The sequence below is a fragment of the Daphnia magna genome, linkage group LG3 (assembly GCF_020631705.1).
Source record: "Daphnia magna isolate NIES linkage group LG3, ASM2063170v1.1, whole genome shotgun sequence".
Taxonomy (NCBI): Eukaryota; Metazoa; Arthropoda; class Branchiopoda; order Diplostraca; family Daphniidae; genus Daphnia; species Daphnia magna.
This window is the reverse complement of record NC_059184.1, coordinates 5235251-5262163: the sequence shown is the minus strand read 5'-3', so window position 1 is coordinate 5262163 and position 26913 is coordinate 5235251. Positions and strand designations below refer to the sequence as shown.

General features: G+C 40.7%; 1 protein-coding gene across 2 annotated transcripts; it reads left to right on the top strand.

Moving 5' to 3' along the window:
• Positions 1 to 423: 423 nt before the first annotated feature.
• LOC116919894 (repulsive guidance molecule A) lies at positions 424 to 25865 on the top strand. Of its 2 annotated transcripts, none has more exons than XM_032925953.2 (4): positions 424 to 569; positions 19370 to 19575; positions 20625 to 21316; positions 24619 to 25865. In XM_032925953.2, exons 1-4 carry the CDS (start codon positions 526 to 528, stop codon positions 25468 to 25470), a joined length of 1794 nt encoding a protein of 597 aa, XP_032781844.2. In that variant the 5' UTR covers positions 424 to 525; the 3' UTR covers positions 25471 to 25865. The 2 variants fall into 2 exon arrangements, with proteins under 2 accessions (XP_032781844.2, XP_032781845.2); XM_032925954.2 differs by lacking the exon at positions 424 to 569 and adding an exon at positions 18329 to 18619.
• The last annotated feature ends 1048 nt before the right edge of the window (positions 25866 to 26913 follow it).

Below are 26913 nucleotides of genomic sequence, written 5' to 3'. Positions count from 1 at the left end.
CACCAGCAAAAAAAAAAAAAAGGCATCGGGCTCCCCGCTATTCAAGAACCTTTTTTGATTTCTATAGGTGTCGGAGCAAAACAAGAAAGAGACGAGGCACTTGGCCCGGCCAAACCAAGAAAGGATTCTTCCATTCAATCCCGTCAATAGCCGAATCGAAATGAAACTGCCTTTTTCTCTTTCTCTCTCTTTTTTTTCGTTTCCTTTTTTTTTTTCTCGTTCTGTTCTTTTCTATTCCAAGATACGTACATGAAGTTTGTTGCTTTTTTTTTTTTCATCATTTTTTGATTTTTATTTTCTTTCTATTTCGTTTGTGAACGCAACCACGGCCCTTGTATATCTTTGCACCTGGCACAGTCTGTCCGACAGCGTCCTCGATGTCAAGTCTTGTCCACCAGCTCCTGCCAGATACATATAGAAATAGCTGAAATAGCTATAAAATTCAGGCTATTAGCCGTGCAAATTAGTGGTAGGCCAAAACGAAGAAGAGATTTACCCATATCTACCGGCGACATAGAAACAGCCATGGATTACTCCCAGTTCTCACGGGCTACTGGATCTATCAGCAGGTAAGGTCAAATTTATTTGTGTTTTTCTTTTCCCCATCCGACTGAAAATCATGGCCATTTTATTTTCTTCATCATTGTCGGCCTCTTCTTAATCGTACCGAAAGAGTTTTCGACCTCGTCCCGCGACCGGTCGATGTATACAAGCCGACGAATCCTTTGGGGCAATGGGAAAGGAAAGCGAAACAAAAGAAAAAGATTTAGCGACAGCTGATGGTAGGACTGCCCTTTTCGGTAGGGAAGTGTTACAATTTGCGCCAGGGGAATACAGATCGTTAAGGCAAAAAAACAAAAAAACTTCAAAGGAAATAAGAAAAATCTAACAAGGGCGATAAAAAAAGAAAAGAAGAGGGGGATCACATTTGTCGGTTAAAAACTTGGAAGCGCAAAATAAGCGCATTGTGCGGTAAACCGGCAAAGTACGACGTTACTTTTAACGATTCACATGGATTCCACCGAGGAATCAAATTCATTGTTATTCTTTTCTTTTATTTTTATTTATTTTTTTGTTCCAAAAAGGAGAGGGGAAAAAAAAAATGACTAACACTAAAATAAAATACGAAACAATCTTTGTCTTTTGGAACACGTGCAGAGAATGGCACCTTTTACATAATAGTCGTGAGTCGTATTATTTTTTTTTTTTTCTCGGTCGTTTTTAATAGGTGTATTTCTTTTTTAACTTCTGGAGGCAACAGTAGTTTTATCATATCTATTTTTTTATTATCATTTTTTTTTTCGGTCCGCGGGCTGTGGCGGGTCGTTTGAAACGTTCATCGCGAGAGATATATGAGGCATAACCCGGCCCATTATCAAAATAATTTAAAAAAAAGGGAAAAGAACTCTTGACTTGATTAAAGCCGATGCGTAACTTATTTCCTGTTATTATCACACGCACACACATCAAGAGAAAGACAGACCCAGCAGGGCTATATATTTTTTTTTCAAAAAAGGATTGTGAACGTCTATAACAGCGTCGAATCCATCATTTTGCATTTCTTCTTGGATACTCGTCGGCCCAGGGCTCGACAGCGGGGGGAAGAAAGGGAAATAAAGCTATTCAGGAATGCATTCGTTTTTGATTTCCACACTATGTAGCATTATAGATGCAGTAGAAGAGAATATATACGTATCCGCATATACATGTTTTCAGGGGAATGAGGTGGGAGGGGTGAATAAATGTAGTAAGGATTCCTCGAACACCTCGAAACGAATAAGCTTCATATTATATTCACATGAATGTTGTCGCTTCTCATTTTTTTTTTCTTCTTCTTCTATCCTCCCCTTTGTGTTATTGTTTCCCCTTCACACATTGTTCCAGCAGAAACTACATATAGGAAACCAAGAAAGCTAGAGGCGATGAAGCTTCACGTGTACCGAGGGAAAATACAAGTTTCTTTCCCTTATAATATTTATTCCCCCCTTTTTATTTTTTGACACACACACAAAACAAAAAAAAAGCGTGTTGCAGGTGTTGGTTTCCTCCGCCTCCGACAAGCCGCTAATGGAACAGCCCTTCAGGGATCTTATGGTCACTGGAACATTACTCCCTCCTTATTTTTTTGTTGAAGTTTTTTTTTTTTTTACTCCCCGTTGCCTTTTTTCTTTTGTTCAAATCGAAAGAAAAAAAGAACAGAACATTTCTCTTGCACTTGGTGCATGTGTTGGAGCGAAGCCCCCCCACCTTCTTCTCTTATTGTTCTTGTGTAGTGAATATACATCTACCACTTGGGATCTCTGGAACATTTCGTTTTCTTAATGAAAAGAACAAGAAAAATGCATTTTTTCGCTAAAAAAAAAAATAATGAAATGCACAACAGGGACCGACATGTTTCAATGACTTTTCAAAGTATTTTTTATTTTTTATTTTCGGGGCTTCTTCACTACGAGATAATAATGCCTTCCAAGTGGTGCTATAGCAGACTGCATATAGAAAAACGCATAACATAACAATAAAAAATGGAAATCACCCCCCCTAAACCAAACGCAGCGATTTCCTGCGAGTGTCAGAATGTGACACCTCATAAAACGATCGGCCTCTTCTTCTTTCCCTTTCGAATTCCCCCTGGACTTTTTGTAACGTCACCATTGCGTGATGCTTTCTCAACCCGTGCCGACACTCTGAACGTCCGGGGAAAGAAACACTTTGATTTGAAACTCTTGTAGTTCTTTGAAAAAATAACGAAATTCTATCGAATCTCAAGCAGTTTGGTTCCTAACCGACACCTATTTTTTTTCTCTCTCTTTTTACAAGTCAAAGACGACAGAATGTCTGTCACCAACAAAGTGGACAACGCCCTTGTGTGTTGTACAGAATTTTTGGTTAGTAAAATGGGGGTAAGGTACACAGATGGTCTTCCAATGTTTGGAGTGACACCCAGGTGCCAACTATTGCTGGTGGATGAAAGGGATACTTCTCCGTTCTTTTCTTTTTTTTTTGCTGACGTTTTCAGTAGATGTAGTACGTGTCTCTTGAAACCGCATTTCTTCTTTTTTCTTCCCACCTTGCCTTCTCGGGATTCTTTTGGCGTCAAGCGACTGCACTTTCCAAGAAAGAATAACACATTTTTATTCCATCTATTTATCTTGCTTTCCTTTCTTCAGTCGTCCCTTTATTTATTTTTTTTAATTTTTTTGCTCTTTGGACGTTTGTTTTCAAGCGGCCAACTGTCAACACTCACTTTTTTGGTTGTTGTGCTCTGTGTGTGTCTACACCGGTGTAGAATTCAAGCTATGCAAATGTTGATCCAAGTGAGCGATCGTTGTATTTTCCCTCTGGCTGTCCTTTTTCTTCTTGACTTTAACGATTCAAATAGACCGTTTTTATCCGTGCGTTTTGTTAGTAGAGTTATTTTTCATTTGATATGACGTGTATCTCTAGGAGCTTTCCGCCTAATCAAAACTGTTTAGACAGATGGGCAAGCGGAGGCCAAGTGGGTTGCTAGGTGATGGCTTTTCCTAAAGTTGTTCTGTTATTGCGCTATTCAGACATTGCTGCTATAACCGTTGACTGTTCGAAGAAGAAAGAAAAAACCTCACACGGTGGCCATTAAATGTCATAAAAATATCCTTTTATATCTTATACGAGCAGGCAATATAAGCTTTTGATGAAAAACAGCGAGAGATGTACATGTGTCGAGAAAAACGAGGCATCTACTCCATCATTCACGTTTTTTTTTTTATTTTCGTGAATTTCACAAGTATTCAAAAACTTAAACGCAACGAGAATACGATTGAAAGTTCAAGAACTATAAAAGAGACTTGGGTTTTGCTTCTTTTCTCTTTCAGTTTTGGAAAATCCTATACAATGTTGATGGTAGGAATTATCTTATACGATACGATCAATTTGGTTTATATATACGTACTAAATAAATATCCTAGTTCAATCCCGTTGCTGGCGCGTTGTTTTGCCAACTCACCAATCCACTCCATCTCTTATTACGCGTTACGAGAAACGGGTTGGTGGAAAACAGGAAAAGTGCAGACGGATTATGAATAAATAAACAGACTGGGCAAGGACTTTCGCTCACTTATGGACATGGCAACGTGAGGGGGCACCACCGTGGGCATTATGCCTTGCTTAAATTATCGCGCCTGCATCACGCACAATGAATAGCTATACTCCAATCCGTCCCTCGGTTTCGTTCATTCGTTCTTATCTTCTTCTATTCGTTTGGTTGCTAAGCTGTTCAAGGTGACACGCTAGAAAGATCCCACTTCATTCACGATGGGCATGCCCTCCCCCCCTTCCTGCGAATAAATTATGAAATCCACAGTCGTCCAGCGGCAATGACTTTACAATATCTTTTTTTTTCTTTCCCCGAACGCTTGGATACATACCTCTCTCCGCGTTTGTTAAATGGCGCAACTGTCTGATATGTTAATCAAAGCAAAGGAGAAGATTGTCGCCATGTCGCGATAGAAACCGACGTGCCAGACGTGTGAAAAATCTTTCAAACCAAAGTGCGTGAGGGTCTGTTTGAAAAAATAAAAATAAAAATATCTATACACACTCCGAGTTGTTTTGTGTCTGGCCGCGTTTTGTAGTCCTTTTCACGTTATCAATAAATTATTCAAAATACCTAGAACGTAGTAGATCTCTCTATAAATAAGCCTAGACGACTGCTGCCTCTGTGTGCTCTATCTTTTACTGACGGTTGACGTTTGCTTTTGGTTTGGAAGTCCCAGACGGGGTGACGCCTCTCATCCCGGCGAAGTCAAACCGGATGGGAATAGCGTACAAGACAAAAAGGCACGTTCGCACGGAAACTTGCACGTACTTCATGAACGCTGACGTGTCAAGACTACGGCATCGCTGCTGTAGACGACGCAGAAAGCCTTAGATTAACTTCGTTCTCTACTAGTTTTAATTTGAAAGCTAATAAATGACACTGGAACGTGTTAGCCTGTGTTTTAGGTGGACGAAAGACGACGAGGTGTTAAGGGCATTTGGTTTGAGACTGTTCCAAAACAGCTGCGCAAAAGCATCCATCAGTAGCCTACATCCACCAGTGGAGTGGAACGCAAACAACAACAACAAATTAAACCCAAAAAAAAAAGAGAGAAGAAGAAGAAGAAAGTTTTCCAAGAAAAAATAGGGGAGACACTGGACGGGTGGTCCTGTAAGTTTGATGAAATCTACTGGAGAATAATCAAAGATAGGATCGACTATATGATCGATGAGTATCTTACCGGTGGTTTCTTGTGACAAGGGTCATGCATCACCTTTGCCCTGGATGGACAATGTAAGCCAATCCTGCTCTTGTCATTGCGAAAGCGGAGGGGATATTGTAGCTGCCGGTGGCTTCCTCCATTCTATTTCCTGTTTGAGCGCGGTGGAAAGACAAATGTAAATCATCGTCAAACTAGCTAGCGAAAAGCATCGAATTCCCATTTTTGATTTGTTTGGCAGCTGTTGGCCTTGCGTCTCAGTTTTGTCTTCCTTATTTTTCCCGTCCGGTATAAATGAGATCTCAGTGAACGGCATAAAAGAAGGGCGGACAGCAGCGCACGTTCTTCGTCTGACGACGTTTCATTTTCGCTCGAGTTTTGGTCGGACTTTGGAACCCCCTCTGTTCCGTCTGCTGGCCACTGATCGCACGGCATGTGAACACAACGATAGCCCATTAACTAGTTGCCAAGTGCTCTCATTATAGGATGTAATGCCCTCCCGCCTTCCATCGCATATCACACCCAAAAACGGGGATAGACCGGGGCCTGCTCCTCCGTTTGCAACTGTTGTGCAGCCTTGTTTATTTTCAGATGAATGGCTAAACGTCTAAAATGTACATAAGAGATGCGGCATCAGCAAAATAGGGAACCCGTCCCACATTTGTTAATAATAACCGATGCTACCAAAATATAATCCGTCTCGTAAGATGAGCTTTTTTAGGAGGCTGGCTGATGATATGACCTCGTTTTCGTTTACCCCATGTTTTATAGCCACTTCCGGTTGGTCTGCTGCGACGTGACTCTGAATAAGGAAAAATATAATTTAAAAAAATAAAAAGAAACGACAAGGCGTGACAGGGTCATTTTGAAACGGCAGGGTATCATCTTTAAATGTATTCATATATAAAGTCTGGTAAAAACGGAGTGTTGGTTTTCCTTTTCTTTTTTTTTGGGGGGCTTTCACGCTCTTCGTCATCTCGCTTCTTTGGACACGAACACAGGAGAGGACAAAAAAAAGGCACGCACGCAACCTGTTTCAATATTGAATTACGTCCCTAAAGCAAACGAATGCAACACCTGCGTCGAGACGTTCGAGGTTTCTACCGTGAACGTTTTACGTGCATGAAACCGACTGCGGGGATTGAGTTGTTGTTGTGCGCATGTATAAGATTCTCGCGTTACAACAGCAGCAGATACCACAAGAGTTTAGAAATAAATAAAATAAAATAAAATGAAATAATAACAATAATAATTCTTAATTCCACGCCGAATGAATAGGGCAGCTCTGGTGCAGGAAAGTCGAGCCACATACAAGAAATTCGAACTCGTCGATTATAACAAATGATAAAAAGCGTGAGTGTTGTTGTTGTTGTTGTTGTTCCCTTTGTTGGAAAACGAACGGGAAAGTGTGGAGAGGTTATACAATACGTCTATACTGTACGGGAAAAAAAAGAAGCAAGAAACGCATACGCATATTGAGAACGAGAATGGCATATAGAAAAATGCTGGCAGTTGAAAGGAAAATACTCACATTTCAATCGTCTTTTTTATTTTGAAAAAAAAAAAGAGAGAGAAACCAAGGCGGTTCATGTCTGCATGGCGGTCGTGTTTTCCGCATTCACGGCGTAGTTCACGGGCTCAGGGATACAAACTCACATTGAATTCCTCGAACGTTTTTGCTTCTTCTTTCTCCGGATGGTTCAACATTTTCCAATGTCATTTCTTCCTAAATAATTTTTGGTTTTGGTTTGTTCCAGCGCAGTGTAACGTGTTACGTATACTGTTGCAGCCGTCTGTAAAGAATACATACACATACTACTACACGCATATATGTAGATGGTAAACACGACAGGCGTACAAGTGAATCAGAACAATCGTGAAATCGATAAACCCGCCATGCCCGTCCAGCTCTTTTTTTTTTTTACACAGATAATAATTTCCCGTTCCGGCCCGATGATTTCAATTTTATCTTTTCTTCCTCTGTTATTTGAAAGAAATTTTCTTGTAATGCGATGTTTTCCAACAAAAAGAGAAGGGGAGGCTAACGTTTCCACGAGGGAATGAGAATTTAGAAAAAAATAAAAAAAGTCGGTTCCACTCGACGTGCGCTGCTTTTTTATGCTCGACGGATTTCTTGTCTTATTATTTGTTTCTCTCTCTCTCTCTATTTCTCTTTGATAGTCAACTTTATATCTCGCTATTTCCGTACACACGAAAAGACAAAAGGAACCCCCCCCCCCCTCATCAAAAAATAGAACGTTTGAATCTCTTGTGAAACCAAACATTGTTGTGCTGTTTACTTGTCTACACGATACCCATCGTGATGGTATTATTTATATTTATTTAATTCCGTGGGTACATACAGTATATACAATAGAAATCAGGAAGAGTCATGCTTGCGCGACAAAGAATGAATCGTTCTCGACCGTGACGGACCCGCAGTTCCAGAGTACGAACGAATCGTATATATCTTTTCATTGATATAGCGAAGCGGGAAGGACATTGATGACAGGGCTGTACAATTTATTTGATCAAGCCCACGCCGAGCCTCTTTTTCTTTTCCATTAGTTAATTCAAGGTAACTAAGAAAACTAAAATTCGGAGAACGAAGGGATCGGCCTGGTCTGTGTTAAGCCATTGTTTGATGCAGTTTCTATTATTCGAACCATCCGGTCTTGCCCATTTTTTTTTTTTTAAGGCATTCTTTGTCGGCCGTCGTGGCACACAGCTGGACACACCTAGGCGCGAGAGCTACAACGCACGTAACAAAGGCCATATAACGAGAAAATCCACACCTGTGGAAAGAAACCCATTTAAACATCTTTTTTTCTTTTCTTTTTTCTGTTATAATCTTGAGAAAATGAGAAAATAACAGACACACAAACCGCAGTTGTACAAACGATTCCCTTTCTTTTTATTTCGTTAACTGGAAACAGAAAGAAAGAAACTCGTTTGATTTGTTCTTTCTGGTTCTTCGTTATCACACGGCCGGGCGCTTCGTCCGCTTTGCTCAATGGACTCGGCGGCCAAGAGCCAACGACGACAGGATATTCCTCCTGCTGAGTTGGGTCTAGCTAACGAGTTCTCTCTCTCTCTCTTGATTTCGCGTTATGTTTATTACGCAGCACCTTTTGTTTCTTTCTCTGTCTATTGTATCGAATTGAGAGAGGCTATACACGTGGGGGGTATAGACGTGACCAGCAAAGAGATAGGGGAAGGTTAAAAAGAACACGCATGGCCATTGTACGTGCTATTCTCCAGGTGTGAAACGATTGGAGGGGATAGAAAAACCAAATACAGAAGAAGAAATAAGGGAAAATCGAAAAAGGAAACGAAAAATGTATCACGCACGGCGTTAGTCTGGACGTTGGACTGAAATCAAAGACGAAACGCATCGTCTTTTTTGAAACTGCTTGTCGCACTAACATCTGGTGAGCGCACCTCTAGCGTGAATTGAACTCGACGTTAACACGATATCTCTCCGACCGGACGTTTGAATATCGCCGTCTCCTGTCGACTATCTTTTCTTTTGTGGCGTAGATAGAAAAGAAACAAAATGCCATCAAATCAAACGGGCAAAAATGGCCGTTGTTATTTGCGTGCGCGGGACATAACAGACAAAACAAAACAAAAAAAACGAGCCTCGAAATCGTTTGACACTCCTTTATTTATTCCGAACGGGGCAGTTATATATACGTTACATGGGCTGTTTATGTCTTTTATTTTTATTAGATATCTTATACAGTTCTAAACGTTGTCGTTTGTTTTCTTTCTTGCGTTTGGCCATTATCCTTCGATTGTTATTACCCGCCGGGTTGGGAGTCCCGCGTGTCTCTATATATTTCTCTTTCAACTCATTTGAATGCCTTTCCTATTCATTTCGCTAGAAAAGAGAATTGATAAACTTTCAAAGTCGTCAAGGCTAAAGTCGTAACCATGTTATGGAATGGGACGACAAGAGGCCGCGACGTCATGACACGCCAATTTGAACCGACCAACACAGACGGATATAGTATTTTTACAACGTTGTACAACAAGATCCCAGCAACCAGAAAAAAAGAGGGAAATGTGTTGGTTTTTTTGTTTTTTTGTTTTTTTTGAAATTGTACGTGTATGGCTGACTAGGAGGCTAAAGCGCTCCAAACCACAACTTGCAAATCCTCCTGAAAACATAACAACGTAACAACTGCTGCTTATAAAACATGGGCACGTCGATAGTTGTAACTATTTAAGCAACAAACAAAATAAAAAATAAAGAATCATGAGCCAACATGGTTGATGTATATGTCTGGGCTCTTTTGTTTTGTTTTTTTTTTGGCTTGTATCTCTTCTTTCTATTTGAGTTTGTCCATCTTTGTACGAAAGCTCCCCCCACACACAAAAATAAATAAGAAAATATGTTTCTTTTTGCTTGCCAAACGAGTCTGCCCAGTTCGGAGTTATAGTCAAATGAGGCCTGTTTTGCTATTTAGGGGCAAACTTTGTTTGTCGCGTTTCATAATTAAAAAAAAAAAACGGTACCTTTACATTTTTCATATACGGGCACAGTCCGAGCGAGCAAAAAAAAAAATGTATTTTAAAATGTGGCATAGACGTAACGAGCCGACAAACAAACCTGAGTTGTTTGCACGCCCATAACAACGAGACATTCGTGACAGCCAGTCAACGTTATAGACGACGTGCGTGTATTATACCGCGTGAATGCGGTCGAGTTAGCTGTATACGTCACTGTTTTCCCCAGCCCGAAAGGAATAAGTGACACACGCAGATCTCTCTCAATTCCATTCAAACAGATGGAACGTTTTTTGTTTTGTTTTTTAAAGACCACTGTAGGACACTTGTAAAACAAACTCATTTACGTACTGTACGTCTAGGACGATTTTTGACTTGATCAATCAGATATGGGATGTTTTTTTTTTTTTTGTTGTTGAATTTTTTAAAACTTACCCCCCGTGTGTTTCATTTTCAATGAGAGTTTCTATAACCATTTGAGGTTTGTTTCCAGGAAAAGCCCGTGGAAGAGATATTAACTGCTAGGCAATAACTGTCGGAGTGAAACGTGACCAAACTAGCCACAAAAGATAATCTTTGGAGATAGTTATATTTGCTAAAAGAACTCGGCAGAAAGATACATAGTTTTGTTGTTTTCTTTAGAGGGGTTAAGAAAGAAAGAAAGAAAAAATATTGCCATTTTTTAAGTGTTGAAAAGAAAGAAAGAAAGAAAAAAAATAAGGGAAACATTCATTTAGGATATTCGGCTCGTCAGCTTCAACTGTAAAAACTTGGCCGGATACGAAAGTAATCAAAGAATCATATATAAATAAATATCCTGTCTCTCTCTTTCTCTTCTCGCACATATGTGGAGGAGCTACGTACAAGAGCATGAAATGCTTTAAAGCAAGGGAAACAGGTCAAAGATTCATTAACCAAAAAAAAAAAATAAAAATAAAATAACCGTAGCACAAACTGCCTCTATTGACTGGCCCCATAAGCAGAAATGGAGGGGAAGAATTCTGGCCAAAATTTGATTTTTATGATTTCTCTTTTTTTGGGGTTTTTTTTTTTTTGGGTGGAAAAGGGCACCAGCCTAAGTAATCGCTCGTTTGTCAATGTCCAATGAATCATTAGCACAGGAGCAAGTCGAAAAGCAACTACCCCTTGTCTTTTGTTGTGTTTTTTTTTGCAGCAACAGCAGCTGAAAGAAACAAGAAAATTGTGTTTTTCTGACCAGTCCCTTCTGAACTGCACAACTGGTGGGCCCTTTCTTTTTTGTTTTTGGCTTGGCCAGCAGCTTCTTTTTTTCCCCTCAACCATTAAGCATTTTTGTTGTTGTTGTCTTCTACGAACATCACGGAAGATGAAGCTGGAAATAACGCTTAGAAAACATGAAACATGAAAATCGTTCTATTCGTTTTTGGTTATTTTCTTTCCGTACAAGGAGGGAAACTCGAAAGAAAAAAAAAACAAAAGCAGCAGCTCCGGGTTTTAAACAAATGAAGAGATTGATGAATATTAGATTTTACTGGTATACATAACAGTGAGATTCTATACGACATGAAACATCTGCAAATTAAAACCCCCATCGTGGAACGGGCCAGCGGATTTCTTGTTCACGGGGGTCAATTCAGATTTGGCCGAGTTTGGTCGTCAATTAAGGATGAAACGCAATTCCAATGAACGCGTGATGGACTTGTGCGTCATTTGTTTTCCTTGTTGGACGAGCAAGTGTTGGGAAAACATTGGCCAGAACAAAACCAGACATCATCGTGAATCACAGGGAAAACAAAACAAAACAATCGAAAATGAAAGACAACAACAACAACAACACAAATTGTTGAAAGAACAAAACAAAAGTCACAGGATCAGATTCCTCCCCTTGTCGGCTTCCATTTTCAACTTATAATGGTAACGGAATGTCTGATAGGAAGCGACATATTTAAATGCTTCGCTTGTGTGTCTCTCTCTTTTTCTTGTTTCCTGTGCTCGTTTTTCTTGTTATTTTTCCTTTTCTTGCGTTTGGAAATAGTTTTTTTGTGTGTCTTCGTGAATGCCGCGTACCGGTCGCTGCTTTTCAATCCCCTTTTTTTTAAATATTTAAATAAAATTTGTTTTTTTTCCAAAATTTTTTCATGTTTCAAGACTCAGCGCTACACGGTCTGACATGTGAGGAATGACGCTTTGCTTTCTTGACCATATACGATGAGATATGGAGGAGTCAAACGAGTTTTCTTTTATTTCTTTTATTTTCAATTTATTTAAATCTACCCACCTTTCCTGTAGCACCGAGTTCCAGTTTTTTTGTTTGTTTTTTTCGTTCTTTAATTCTTGAATGAAAAACTAAAATTAAAGAAAAACCTTTTTATTTCAATCAACATTTCTCAACTTCTTTCGAATTTTTTATTTTATTTTTTCATTCCTTCTTATATACGTGTGTGTGTGTGTGTTTTTTTCGGAGGGGATGTGTGCGCGCGCTCTATCTCTTGTGCTGCCAGTGATACTGACACATGCTCCAATCCGGACTGACTGGCACAAACAAATGAGCTTACAAGATACGCTGCAAGGTGAAACACACGCACGGCTTCAAAAATCGTGGCCATCCGCATATCCCCCTGGTGTCCCATGTCGCTTGTCCTGCTACTATTTAAATAACTCAACTCATTTTTAAAAAAATCCCTTTCGGAGTATTCAAAACAAGAAAAAAAAGGAAAATTGAATTCAAGCCGCTTTCCCCCGAAAAGAACAAAACACCAAACATAACAAATAATCTATGCGTCAAAAGAAAGAAAAAGAGAAACAAAACGAATCGACAAACACGAACCGGAGACATTTCCTTTTGACAAAGAGAAACTAATATACTAACGAGGTTCTGCGTTCAGCTGAAATCCGCCCTCTCAATGCTCGTTTTTTTTTTTTTAAGTTTTCTTTTGTTTTTCTCTATAAAAATGTGTGACGACGTTTTGTGTGACATTCGTCAACGACAGGATTTTTTACCGGGCTCATTTATTCGCCATCACGTCCTAGTCATCTACATATTTCATTTTTTTGTATTATTATTTTCTAAACAGGAATAATATCTACACACCTGCAATGATAATAAAGATATAGAAAAAGAAAATCGTTACATCATTCCAACCAGGATCTGGTCGGCATTTCGAGATAATTCAATTTTTGATCGGGCACAGGTCGTGTGTTTAACGCATAAAAAGAGAAATATATAGGCACACATTTTGGCGTGTAATCTCGCAGTTTCAACGATGGCTTTTTTTTTTTCGTTTTACGAGGTGATGCTTCGGCCATAAAAACAGATGAACTCTTCTGACTGCATACATCTATACACTTCCCTTTTAGTTTTGAGGGGTTTTTTTTTGCTGCCCTCGTTTGCTGCGAGGTCTGCAGACAAGTCATTCTGCACATTTGTTCCCATATGGTAAAGGCATTTAGGTCGAGGCATATACAGTCGTATGCCAGCAGGTTTCCTCCTCATGCGCACACCATTTGGTTAGGCGTCTCCGATTTCTTGTAGCCCCTCTTCTTCAGGAGAAGTTAAAACGAGGCTCTCTTCCATGATGGGTCGTGTGGGGTGTGTATACACCACATTATATGCATGTGTGTGTGTATATCGGTAAGCGACACCCTCCACTTCCATCACAGTCTCTCTTCTTCTTATTTTGCGCCCCAACTTTTCTCAAACATCATGAACAAGCAATCCAGCTGATTGCAAACCCTCCCCCGTAGATCATGTTTCACGCAGCTCAGTTCATCAACTTCTTTTGACTTCAAGAAAACTGTCTCTCGTTGTCGATCATCAGTTAGTCAGGAAAAAAAAAAGTGCGAGGATAAATACAAAAGAAAAATGGAAAGATGAAAGATCTCTGTTTTTTCCACACATCAATCGGTATTCAAAAAGAAGAAGGAATCATTCGTTTACCGGATTTCGTGGTGATGTCACTGCGGATGTGCGGGTTGTAAGCGATGTCTGACAGGCTTGTAAATAGCTCAACAGACAGCAGAAGTTGAATAGCGTTTTGAAAAGAAAGAAATAATGGAAGAATATGGATCGATCCGTCTCGACGAGTAAACAAAGAAAGGCCTTGGTATAATTTATAGTATATACACCTCCCGAATGATTAAAAGGAAAAAAAAGGGAGAAATAGGAGGATCGTGTAAAGGACAAAACAAAACAAATGGGGAAACACGACAACTGTCGCACGATGGACAAAGATGGATGACCGAAAAATTGGTAATCTGAATAACCAATCGAGGCATTGAATAAATGCGTCTGCTACGATGAATTAACAAATGGCCGTTTTTCTTTTGTTTCCAGCTCTTGGAATTGATCAGGTCAGCATCAAACCCTTCCCCCCCCCATCCAAAAAAAGAAAGTTTATATCCACCTACACTAACCCACCCACCCCCCAATTGGGGGTTACATCGTTTTTGTTTTGGCGCTTGTGTTTGAACTCAACCCAAAGTGTTTGTAACACATATTCTTTGATTGTATTATTAACCGACGGTTGGGTGTATACATCAGAGGGGGGGGGGGAGCTTGTTGGGTGATGAACGTTCTGCGATCATACGGCCGTGATAGGGAAGCAGACACTATATATTCACGATGTCGGTATGGGTGGACAACTCGCCCTTTTACAGACAAACGAAATAAATTTTCGGCTGAAATATGTTTTTATCCTCGCATTTCATCGCGTACAAAAGAAATTCTGCATTTTATAGAAAATTCAAAACAAAACAAAATTGGGTAAGATAACAACATTTAAATGTATAACTACAGCCGAGAGAATACATGGGGCACACAACGAAAGAGAATAATCATCAGCAATTCTAAGCATCTGCTTCATCTCGATGAGCTTTCCTTTTAAAAAACAAAACAAAAACGGCTGTTGTTTTTTTTTTCCAGCCGCTTGACGCTGTCAAGTCTGTTGAAGATGGAATAGTCGTAACAGGAAACGGAATTGCATCTTATTATTCAACTCTCTCCCTCCGTATTCGGCATTTGTTTTGATGGCATTCCCTGTAAATCTCCCACCACCTATATATACGCTGATGTATCGAGAGCGAAACATTATATACAGCTCCCCCCTCTCTCTGTCTCTCTCAAACAATTCGTTTTTCCTTTTTACTTGACTATTTCATTTCTATACAGTATATGGTATATACCTCCCAAATGGGGGGGGGGGGGTATGGGGTTCTCCGAAACATTGCTTTTCACACCTTGATGGACCTCCGATTGCCTATATGGAGATGTGTAGGACAGATCGAGAAGGGAAAGAATTGCTTTATTTTTATATTCTCTCCTGTTCTTCATTTTCTCTCTCTCTATCTCTTTCTTCTGTCTGTGTGTGTGTTCCAAAAAAGACTATAGGTAGAGAGAGAGTGTACCTCTCATAAATTCTCATCAGAGGGGGTTATTTTTTCTTGCCATCTTTTGCTGTTGGACCAAGATCTCAGGTCATTTCTTTTGTAGACCCTTCTCGCGGTTCTTGTGCACTTACCCCCCTCCATTTTATTTTATTTTTTTTTTTTCCTTTTTTTCCGTACATGAAATTAAGTGGGAAAGAAGAAGAAAAAAAAACTCATTAAAGCAAATTAGAAATATCCAGACTTGGGTAGTTTATAAGTAAAAGAGAGAAGGAAAGAACTATATGTCGGGGTCTTCCAATTTGTTCGTCTTCAGCACTAGGCTGCCGTTAACATCAGAGCCCAATCAACCACTTTGTTACGAGCTTAAGCGCCTAGTAAACCACTAGACACCGCAGCACAGGGCGACACTCTTTCTCTGCGGGCGTTTCCTGTGCAATTAACGTAACTTCATCATGTGATAAACCACCGCAAAGAAAGAAATTTCGTTTCTTTCCCCCCTCTTTTTTTTTGGTATATATATCAGCATTTATACACCCTTTTTCTTTTTATTTCCCTTTTTTTTTTTTCATTGTCATTTCTTTCATTTCTTCGAGCACGACGTGCGGTCTGCCGCTACAAATTGTTAACTAACACACACAATTCTCTAAGTTTAAATTGTACAATTCCCACTAGATATAAGAAAAGATAAAAGAATAACTATTGCTGTTCAACACGGCCGAATTGAAACATTTATTATTATGAATAGATTTTTTAAAAAAAGTCAGTTTCCGAAATAGAGATTGAAAAATAGTCGGGGTAGGTTAGACACACACACACATACACAAGAAACGTGCACATGTGTTGTTTTTTTCCGAGGTGGCAAGCCTTGTCGGAATGTTTAAAAAAAAAAAAAAACCGTTTGGCTATCCGGCATTTTGATTTTGCCCTTGGACTTTCTTCTTCTTTCATCCTCCACTTCTCATTGAAGGGGAGGAGGGACGTGTCAAACATCGAGGACCCAAGATATTGCGATGGAAACATGCTGGAACCCAATACAAAAGAGAAGGGAGAGAGGGTCTGAGAGGAAGCAAAAGAAGTTAAAAGAAAAGAAACACAAGAAAGAACAAGTGCTGTGAGGAAGAGGGTCTTGTTGCACACGGAAGAAAATGGTTTTTTTCTTTTTTTTTTGAGACCCCCCTCTTCCAGTTCGTCTGGAACATCGTAGCCCCCCCATTTTTCGAAAAGGGAGTGTCTACGTGGTATACAAAATGGTGAGAGAACCGCGACGAACATCTGGTGTCGATTCATTTTCTTTGGTCAGAAATCAAACACGATCGATCTAGTAGAATGAAAGATAAGAAGAAGAAGAGCTTCATTTTGACTGACAGTTTGATTCGTCCGCAGATGAGCAGCATCTCCCGAAAGTGCTGGCAAACAATCGAACTCTCCCAAAGTGGGAACTCGTCTCTTGAATTTGTAAGACATTTGTTCCATATCTTGAAAACAAAAAATGATAGGGCAATCACTTGGCTTGTTAAACATGTTAAAACGTCTTTCTTTTTTAAGGCCCTTCAAATTGAAAGAACAACACCTAACAGCAATTCTTGAAAACACCTACGCAGCACACACTTGAACTTCGTTTGTTTCCAGGATTTGAATTTAAAAAAACAAAACAAATCTATTAGGCTATTTCAATAATGACTTTTAAAAATAAAAGAGTCTAAGCGACTGATGGGGTTCGATTTCATTGTTTCTCGGAATTCCAAAATAAAGGCAATTTGCGCTTGTAAACCGACGTAATTCATTCCGGGAATGCCGTTCCTTATACACCCACGCACGCGGCTTAACATCAACTTTCACTCTTGCAACGTGATGATTTCGTATAATGCGAAAAAAAGAAAACGATAGGGCAATGACAATCTGCATGCACACAATGCGTTTGTCCGTTTCAGATATATTTTTTTTCTATTCTCATGTGTTTTGACTTTATTGACTTATTTGTAGAAATGCAACGGTTTACTGGACCTTGTTTGTTTTCTTTTTGGGCTTTTCCTCCTCTTGTCTCTGTGTGTGTTTATTATCGCTGCTCGTGATGATGGGGAGAGATAGCGGGAGCCTGCTCCTAGCACGTACTTTTTTTGTGTACGTATATACATGCACTTACTTAAGTCGACTCTATCTCTCATCTAACTTATGGTGTGCGTTATCTTCTTATTTTCTCTCTTTTTTTTCAGTTAAGAACTAAATAGACTTCCCGCTTGATGGAAAAAAAAAGGACATGAAAAACGATTAGGCGATTTCGTTCCGGGTTGCCAAGTTTCTAATAGAAAATGGTTTGAGAAAATTATGAAAAAAAGCAAATTGGATGGAAAGGGGGAACTTGTAACAATTTCCTCTTTTTTTTTTCACTTGTTTTTGAAAACGAGGGGAGAAAAAAAAAGGACTGAAAACAAAAACGATCATTCGTTATCTGCAACGGTGGTGTCAAGGTGCGTTGCTCTCTGTGGCGAATCGGGAAACCGTATTCTCTCTCTTAACTTTTGTTGAGGGGAAAGAAAAAAAATCCCATTTCACCCCCTCCTCCCCCGTTTTACTGATGAGAATTAAATCTAAAAAAGAAAAAAAAAAGGGGGGGGGAAGAGGGAAATAAAACACGAGCCGACAAGGTACTACAACGAAAATGGTTATTCGTTTTCTCACCTGCCTTGCCGATGGGTTCTTCTATAAATCCCCCCCATCCCATCTTCCCTTCTTTAACAAAAAAAAAAAAGGAAACTCTATTGAAGAAAGAGAGAGAAGGGGGGGGGGAGAGAAAAAAATAAAAGAGGGTTCTTCTTCTTCTCCGCCATTTATTATCCCCAAAGACGCTTTGAAAAACGAGGCTGTCCGATCGAACAGTTTGCCTCGTTTCTTTTCTGGACGGGGCGATGAAGAAGAGGCCAGCAAACTATAGGGGGTGAGGAGGGGGCATCATGGCCGCCAGAGGGCATTCGAAAAGAAGATTCTCCATCCGAAACAAACCCAACCTTTTCCTTTTTCTTTTTCTTTTTTAAGTTTTCCGCGCGCAGCCCATGCCCGCCCTCTTTTCCCTTTTTTTTTTCGGTTTGGACCCCTAGCGGAGTCACCTCGAGGCTAAATCATGACCCATGTGTGTACATGACCAGTCGGCGAGCCTAGAGTTCTTTTTGGTTTATGGCCTGCGGCTCTAGTCTTGCCTGTCCGTGTATACCCTCCGCTCGACCCACAAGCGGCCATTAGTCTTGGAGTGAAGCTTGAACGAGTGAGACGTGTGCGTTTTTCTTCTCCCGATTGAAAAAAAAAAGATTTTTGATTTTCGCGCCCAAGTTTGTTTAGTAGTAAACATTTGGTTTATTTTTTTCGTCCTCTTCTACACTCAACTCTGTTTCGTCGTAGTCAATTCTGACGACGGAACTCTGCCACACACACCAATACAAACAATTTCGTTACGGATTACTTTCAACGTTGTTCACGATAGAAGGGCACGAATCAACAACTCATGGAAGACCGATGTAAGTTTTGCTTTTCTTTTATTTTGGAGACGTGAGTGTTGTGTTACCGGGGCTCCTCGTGTTGTGTGTGTGTAAAGAATCAAAATAGGGAAAAACACGGAGAGAGTTGTCTTTTCTCTCTGCGAATGAAGGCCACGCGTTTGCCAGTAAGGCGAACGGAATGTTGGCTTCTCTCTGACCGAAAAAGATAGCGAAACTTTCTAGTCTCGATTTTTTTTCTTTCTCTTTCTTTATTCCTCCACGTATTGGCTTTTCTCTTGATGATAAAAATGGCTCGTTTTTCCTTACCAGACTGTCCTAATCGGGGCATATTGGTTCGATCACGTGTGGCTCTGGCTGCCAACAACGATCTGATTTTGTTGCAGCTTCTCTTCAATTTGGTTGTCATTCCAAAATGTCTTTGCCATCAACGTAATCCTTTTTTTTTCCTTTTCAATTTCGCACCGAAATAAATCTTGAGTAAAAGCAAAAGAGATTCACGGCGGATGGCTGTGTGATGGTTTAGAAAACATTTTTTGGCAACCTGTCAACATCCAAATGGAAACCCCGTCTGTCCCGCAACGTCTGGTCGTTTTCTGTGTCATGCGAGAAGATGGAACGATATTGATGATGTGTCAAAGTCACCGGAAAGCCAACAAGATGTCGGAAAAAAAAATCAAATATTTTTAGAGTTTTATTTTATTTTTGAAATGGGGAAAATGATTTTTGTTAGTACGATTGTGTTATTAATACTTTGGATGATTGAAATAGATGGCGCGCTAGTCGCCTGGCATCAGCAGCCGGGACAACTGGGTCGAGTTGCGCTAATGGGCGGTCCCGTCGTCCAGCTCGTCTAATGGCGTGGACTCGATTAACGCCACCAATGTTTTCCCACTTCCTCGTCCGTCCGCGACGACGCCGACGACGAAGTCTTCCCGACACAATCTCTTTCCTCGTGGCTCTAGTCATCGTGATTGGTAAGTTTGCCTTTTCAAATCATGTCTTGCTCTTCCAATTTCCATTTAACTAAAGTTTTTCAAGAAGAAATTTAAGAAAAAATGTGTGGATGCTGGGAACAAAAAGGGGAAGAAAGAAAGAAAGAAAGAAAAAAAACGATGGGAAATTTGAGATGTTGTCCACCTCCCCCTCTGTCCATCTTCCTTTTGTACCCACCCCTGGTCATTTGAAGTTTTTGTCCATTTTGGGTTCACCGTTTGTGTGAAGAGCCCTAGATCTTCTTCTTCTGTTTCCCTATAGTTGTTCTAGAAGAAAAATCGATTTTGACCACCCTCCTTCAGAGCCCCTGCAGACTCCTCCTTAGGATTTTTTGTACTGCAGTTGTCCCTTTTTACCCATTTTTTCTTTTCTTTTTTTTCTTACTTGAAGATTGGAACGCGATAGCTCAAATAATAATAAAAATTAAAAAAAAAAAAGATAGAAGGGGGGGGGGATAGCAAAGGTGTTGAGGTGGTCACTATGTGTTTCCAGAAGGAGGAAATCCGTTATTATCATTGGCCGGGGCTCTCTTGTTTTCTCACCTGTCCCCCTCCCTCTTACTTTTTTCCACCCATCACATTTTCTGTCATTTCATAATCCTTTTTTTTTTTCTTCTTTCTTCTTTCCAAAACTTAAGAGTGGATTCATTATCCTCTTGGTTCTTAGTTGAAAATCCCTTTTGAATTCCTGATCCTACTCTGGTACACTACGGGAAGCCTCGGAGAAAAAGAAAGAGATTAACTATAGATTTCCCTACTGAATTCCATCTGTAATTCTAAATTTTACCTGAGTTTTCATTTTTCTTTTTTTCTTTTTTTGTGGCATGAAAAGAAGAAAGAAAAAAATAGATCTGAAAGAGGGGGAGGTGGGGGGGGACGAAATAGAGAATGTTGAACCCACCTCCTGTTGTGCCTCGCAAGATGCCCGAATGTCCCAAATAGTTTGCATTTCTTCTCTCTCTCTCTCTCTCTCTCTCTCTCGACCATTTAATTAATGAATATATTTATCTTTTCTTTTAAAACAAAATTAGCCATGTGGAGCGGTGGGGTTGAAGGCAACAGCGGTTGCAAGGTGGATCACTGCACTCGTCAATTCCAGCAGGCGGCCATGATGAGCGGCGTGCGACGAGGCCCCTCGCCGGCCTTCTGCGTCATCTTGCGCCAGTATTCCGATTGCCTTCGTTCGACGGCGCGATCGTGTCGCGGACACTTGGCCTACCATTCGACCATCACGTTGGTGCAGAATTGGAACGGAGATTTCAATTGTTCCTACATCGGGGGCGGTTCGGCGCCGGCTCCGCTCCCCATTAAAGACAATGGCCGTTTCCGCAATCACGATCATCATTCGACGTCGAATTTGCACGCCGCTAAAATGGAGGATTCCTATTCGAACGACAAGACGGTGACGTCGTCGTCGGCCGAGCGGACGACGAGCCTCGAACCGACGGCCCGCGTCTACGTTCGTCCGGAGAAGCCGCTCAACAGTCTGCCCATTACGGGCACGAATGTCGTGATGGAAGCCAGTCCGGCGTGCACGTATCAGGGCCGGCCCGAAGTGACGCATTGCAGTTTCTATGGCGACCCGCATCTAGTGACATTTAACGGAGACTTTCAAACGTGCAAAGTGGCTGGTGCGTGGCCCCTCATCGACAACGCTTATTTGGCCGTCTCCGTGACCAACGAAGCCGTTGTGCCCGGATCTGCTGCCACAGCTACCACCAAGGTAAACAATCTTTTTTTTTCTTTCTTTTTTCGACGTTCTATTGTTGACTAGTACGTAACCAACGACCTCTTTTCGTTCGGGGGTGTTGGGAAAGCAGAGAGTGAGGGGTGGGAGTAAAAAGAGGGTTTCGTTGATGGAGCGCGGGGGCCCTTTAATGGCTCGCCTTTTTGTTGACACTTGGAAAAAAGAAGAAGAAGAAGAAAAAAAAAGAAGAAATTGTTTAACAAAAATTTCTTTTTTGCTCTGTCGAGTTCGGTAGAATTTTTCTTTTTTGTCTTGGGTTTATTTTTTACGGTACCCTCTGGTCGTGACTGAGCATTTCTCGGCTACGGCGAGAGCTTCTTTTCCTTAAATAAAATGGGAGATTTAGGGGGAGGGGGGAATAAAATCGAGACATTTTTTTTGTTAAGTCGGCGATTGTTGCGTAACCCGATTGAGATTAGTCAGTGAACGGATGCGAAATCACGTCACTTAAAAGAAAAGAAAAAAATCATCTGCCTGTTGTATAACCCGAAATTGCGACGGGCGATCCAACGCCAGAACCTCGGGTTGAGACATTCATTTGCGTTTAAACGGTAGTTGGGCCGACCCCGAAATTACAGTCTTTCTCTCTCCCTTCTTTTTTTATTTATTCTATTTTATTTATTTTTTGTTATTCTTTTCCGCCATATTTTTCTCTCTTTCTCTCTCTAGATTTTTTTATAGCCACGGTCTGCGTGTAATTCAAAAAAAAAAAAAGAAGGGGGGAAGGCCGGACTCGCTTAACGCGTTCGGAACTCCTCCTCCTTCAGGTGATGTTCTCGTCGGGTTAGAACAAAATGGAAAATACAACAAGAAGAATAAAAAAAAAATATTACGAAATGTATTAGTATAGGCAGCGCAATAAGAAAAGGGGTTTTGTATTAAATCTTTGTTGTTTTTTTTTTTTAAGAGGCTAGCGAGAAAAATTTAAAAAATAAAAAGGAACGTTTCTGGCGTGTTGTGGCTTCCCGTTCGGCTGGTTGGCTCCGTGTTTTTCATCACGAAAAAGAGCTGGCCTATTGTTCTCTAGCCGTAGGGCACACAATCTTTTCCAAGAATTTCTTCTTCTTTTAAGCTTTATCCTTCTTTCTCCGAGAGAGCTCCTCTATACACAACCCAGAAGGTAAAAGAAGAAGAAACCGTGTTCTGGCTCTTTCTCTCTCTCTCTCTCTCACCTCCAGGCGGAGGGCATTAATATTCATCGTGTATCTTCCAGAAATCCCCTCCTCCTCCTTCTTCTTTAGGAGAAGAAGAAGAGAGAGAGAGAAAAAAATAAAGAATAAAAGATTGTCGACCCGGAGGAATATCATCGTAGATTGCATTGATAATCACTACTACCACCAAGGCCTTTATTTATTTTTTATTTATTTTTTTCGTTGTGTGTCCCTATCTTTTTCCTTATCTTCAATTCTTTTGATTTGACGGAAGAAAACAACACAAAAAAAAACTGGTTTTTCTTGCTGTTTTTTTGTTACTTGTTGTTGTTACAATCCGATTGATTTCGCCACTGTCGGTCGGCGTTAGGAAATCCTGTGTGTCGTTTTTATTTTCCTGCCCTCCAATTCCCGAAAATTAGAGATAGTACGGTATGTGTGTGTGTGTGTGCAAAAACCAACAAAAAACAACGGATAAGAATTTAAAAAATTCAATTATCCATCAGCTGTTCTGGTTACGTCAATAGAACGGCGTTCATTCACGATATTGGCCACATTGCGTGAAATTGTTTGTGGGAGGAAAAGTGATGCAGCGTTGCCACGTCCACAAGAGACTAGTCTAATCTTAATATGGTCAAAGGTATTTCCAACTACTTAATTTTTAGAAGAAGAAAAAAAACCGGGGGGGGGGAGAGGATCGATTTCTCTGCGCACAAAAGCGGACCGTTCCGACGATCGGTCACATTTTTTTGTTTTTTATTTTTTGAAATGTATATTTCCTTTTGGCACGGATACAACAAAACGAGGATGGAGGTGGTAGACGTCTGAGTCCAGAACAGGTTTTTCTCTTCTTTTCCGTGTGTGTGTGTTCGTTTCTTCAGTGACCAAGAAAGAGAGCCTCTTTTTTTTTTTTTTGTTTAAGGCTTTGTGGGGGCTTTTGGATGGGGCGAATGAACTGTAGGAAGGAGGAGGAGTAGGGCAACTGGAGGAAGAAAAAGATGTTGAGGAGGCTGGCCCATGTGTTTCTTCTATTGCCTTTTTTTTTTTTTTGTTTCTTCTCTTTCGGGTTGAAGAAGAAAAAAAGAAAATATGGGAAGGGCCTTTTCCTCTGTAGAGGAAAAATGCCATGTGCTGGAAAAGAAGCGACCTTGGCCATAGCTGTCACTCGACGTGCCCGTTTGGAAAGAGAGAAAAATAAGGGTTTCATATTTGATTCCGACGGAACACACACACAAAAAACGAACACGCACGCAGTAGAGGAGGTTAATTTAAAGGAATTATACCGACCAGTTTTTCTTGTTAAATAAAAAAAATATTTATTTCTAACTTGGGAAATTGATTTGGGAGTTGGAAAAAAAAAGATACACACACACACACGTTGGTCTATGCGTAAACAGCGTGAATGGCTGAAGGGAGATGAATATTTATTTTTAAAATTAAAGAAAGGGGAGAAAGGTGAAAGACAATCGAGAATTGTTTTCTGGGTGTTTTGTCAATGCCACGGATTCATTTCTCTTTTTCTTACCTTCTTCATTTTTTGATTTCTTCACTCGCCTCTTGCGTGCGTGTATCTGCGTCGTGGCCCTTTTTGCCGATAACAAGTGACGCCTACCTTACCGAGAACCGGTCGGTCAGTTTATTTTTCTTCTCTCGCTCTCTCTCTTCTCTTTTTCCTTTGCGGGAGAAGTGAAGAAGTGTCGATTCCATTATCCGTATCGTCAATTTTAGCGCACGTGTCGGGGTTTTTTTTTGTTTGTAAATGCGTCTCCTCCTTTCCATCTGCTGCGGCGGTACGGCAATGGCGGTGAATTTCTTACCTTGGTTGACTAATCAACTGTGGTTTTTTGGTTTTTTCTCGCCTCGTTGTCTTGCGATTCTTCGATAACAAATGCCATCTTTGCGTTTGGATTGATCACGATTTTTAAAAAAATTCGTTTTTTTTCCCCCGCTTTTTTCAAACATTTAAATGGCAATTCTTCGAAGTGGGCGTTGCATTCTTTCGTTATAAATCCGGTTGTTTTTGTGTGCATGTTTTTTAAAAATCTATATTTGCGTGCGTGCGAGAGTTACGTACCCCAATAATAAATGTCTCGTTTTTTGTTTGCCTTTGGCGTTCTATTTCTGTAGATCACCATCATCATCAAGGGAGGCTCGGACTGTGCACCGGAACGGACCTACGAAGCGGCAGTCGATTCAGTTCCGGCCTCGTTTGTAGACGGCAGTCAGTGGGGCGGACCTTTGCCGCCGGGCAGCAGCGCGTTGCCGTCATCGGCGCTTGAGCATTTGGTTCCCGTCAGGATCGTCGACAAGGAACCGGGACGTCACGTGGAAATTCACGCCCGCCATCTGGGCGCGACTCTGATCGTTCGCCAAGTCGGTCGCTACTTGACTTTTGCCGCCAAACTGCCCCGAGACATCGCCCAGCAAGGAGCCGGGCGAGAAGGTCTGCAACTCTGCGTTAAAGGCTGTCCAGCGTCGGAGCGCATCGACGTCGCCACCGTCCTGCTCGGCACGGGTCATGGCCGTCATCCTAGCATGCCATCTAGCGGACGATTTTATCGCTCGCAGACGAGCGAGTCGCCCTCGTCGCTCGTCAAGGGCATGACCCGAGACGCTGCGCTCGCCCTCTGCCGTGAATACAATCTGACGGATTATTACTTGGATTCGTGCATGTTTGATCTGATGACGACGGGCGATCCGAGCTTCTCTCTGGCCGCCAGCCGTGCCCAGTCGGACTATCTTTCGCTCCTGCCGGACGCGGCCTATCGGTTGGCCAATCGGACGTGGCCACTCGGCGCTTCCGGCTCGTCGTCGACAGCGTCGAGAGGAAGTCTCTCTTTATCGGCGTCGTCGTCTGCGGCATCCAGCCTTTTGCCATCGGCCGTCCGAGAAGCGCACGGACCAGGCCGGCCGTCCATCATTACAGTCTGTCTCGTCCTCGTCTGGACCCTGATGAGCTTATGGAACCCATTGCGGTGATACCACAGGAAATAAGACACAATTCTAACGAAAATAGCAAGGGAAATAATTGTACAGTTTCATCGTTGGTCGTTATGTCATCATACATGAAATCACTTGTTTATGTGTTGTGTGCGTGTCTGTATATATATGTATGTTTGATGTGCATTATATATATATATATATATATATATTTGATATAAAATTATTGGACTGATTTAAGAGTTCGTATGTACAAAGAAAAAAAAAAAAACAGAAGATGTCGTCCGTACCAAAACAAAATGTTCGTCTCCTTTCTCAATCTGTTCCCACCCCACAAACCGTGTTTTAAATTTTGCCGGCCAATATATATTATATATATTTTTTTTCGTTGTCGTTGATATCGAAATTAAAAAATAAATTAATAAAAAAAAAAACCTTTTTTTTTTGAATTATTATTATTATTATTTTTTTAATAGCTGAACTAAACAGTTTATTGGAATTTATTTAGTTTTGTTATTATTAATGCCGTGGAGAAGGAAATGAAGGGAAAAAAAGACGAGTGGTGGAGCGCGTGACCCTCTCCAAAAAAGGCGATCGTTTTCGCTGGGCTCTGCCATCGAATATGGCGCAACTGTAAACAGATGAGATGCGACGTGACCGTGAAGAAAAAAAAAATATTTTTTCCAAAAAGGATGGGGGGGAGGCTGCTTTTCACGGTGCTCACCTCACAGCCTTCGTCCCCTCTGTTGTCTTCTGCTATTAATACTTTGTGTTGTGTTTTTTTTTTTTTTTCTTTCTTAAATTATTATTAGATGCGGATTCTTGAGATTCATTTCCTTACAGAGAACGTTGCGTTATGATAGAAAACGCGATTTATTTATTTATTTTTTACGTTGAGGCACACGTGCGTTAGATAGAAATTGATGGATACACTTGACGATGAAAAGGATGTTCAATTTCCTTTTATTTTTCAAAGAGTTCATGATTTCTTATTTTTATTTTTTTTTTTTTTTTGAGGTTGTTTTTTTATTAAACTACCGTACATGATAAGATAAAAGATAACCCCCCACTCCCTACCGTCGAGTCTTTTGATGACGAACCATCACAAGAAGTCTATCAAGACAAGTTGGGGAAATTTCGACGATAAAAACAAACTCGCATCATTTTTGTTCTGCTAAATAAAATAAGAACTGACTTTAGAATATTCAAAACAGTGTTTTTAAATATTTCTTTTTCCTATTAAAATGTTCTTATGTTGCCGTTTGGTGAAGGGAAATGAAATGCCAAGGCACGGATGAATGTGATCGTTGTCGACCCTCGCTCCAAAAAGGAACCAACTCGAATTTCATCCTGCCTCCCCTTCCTTATTCTTTTACTCCGCTTCTCGGCATTGATTGAGCGAACGAGGGAGGACAAAACGTCAGGCTTCAACTATTTATTTGATTTGATTTTATTTTATGTTTTTCTTTAAAAAAATGGGAC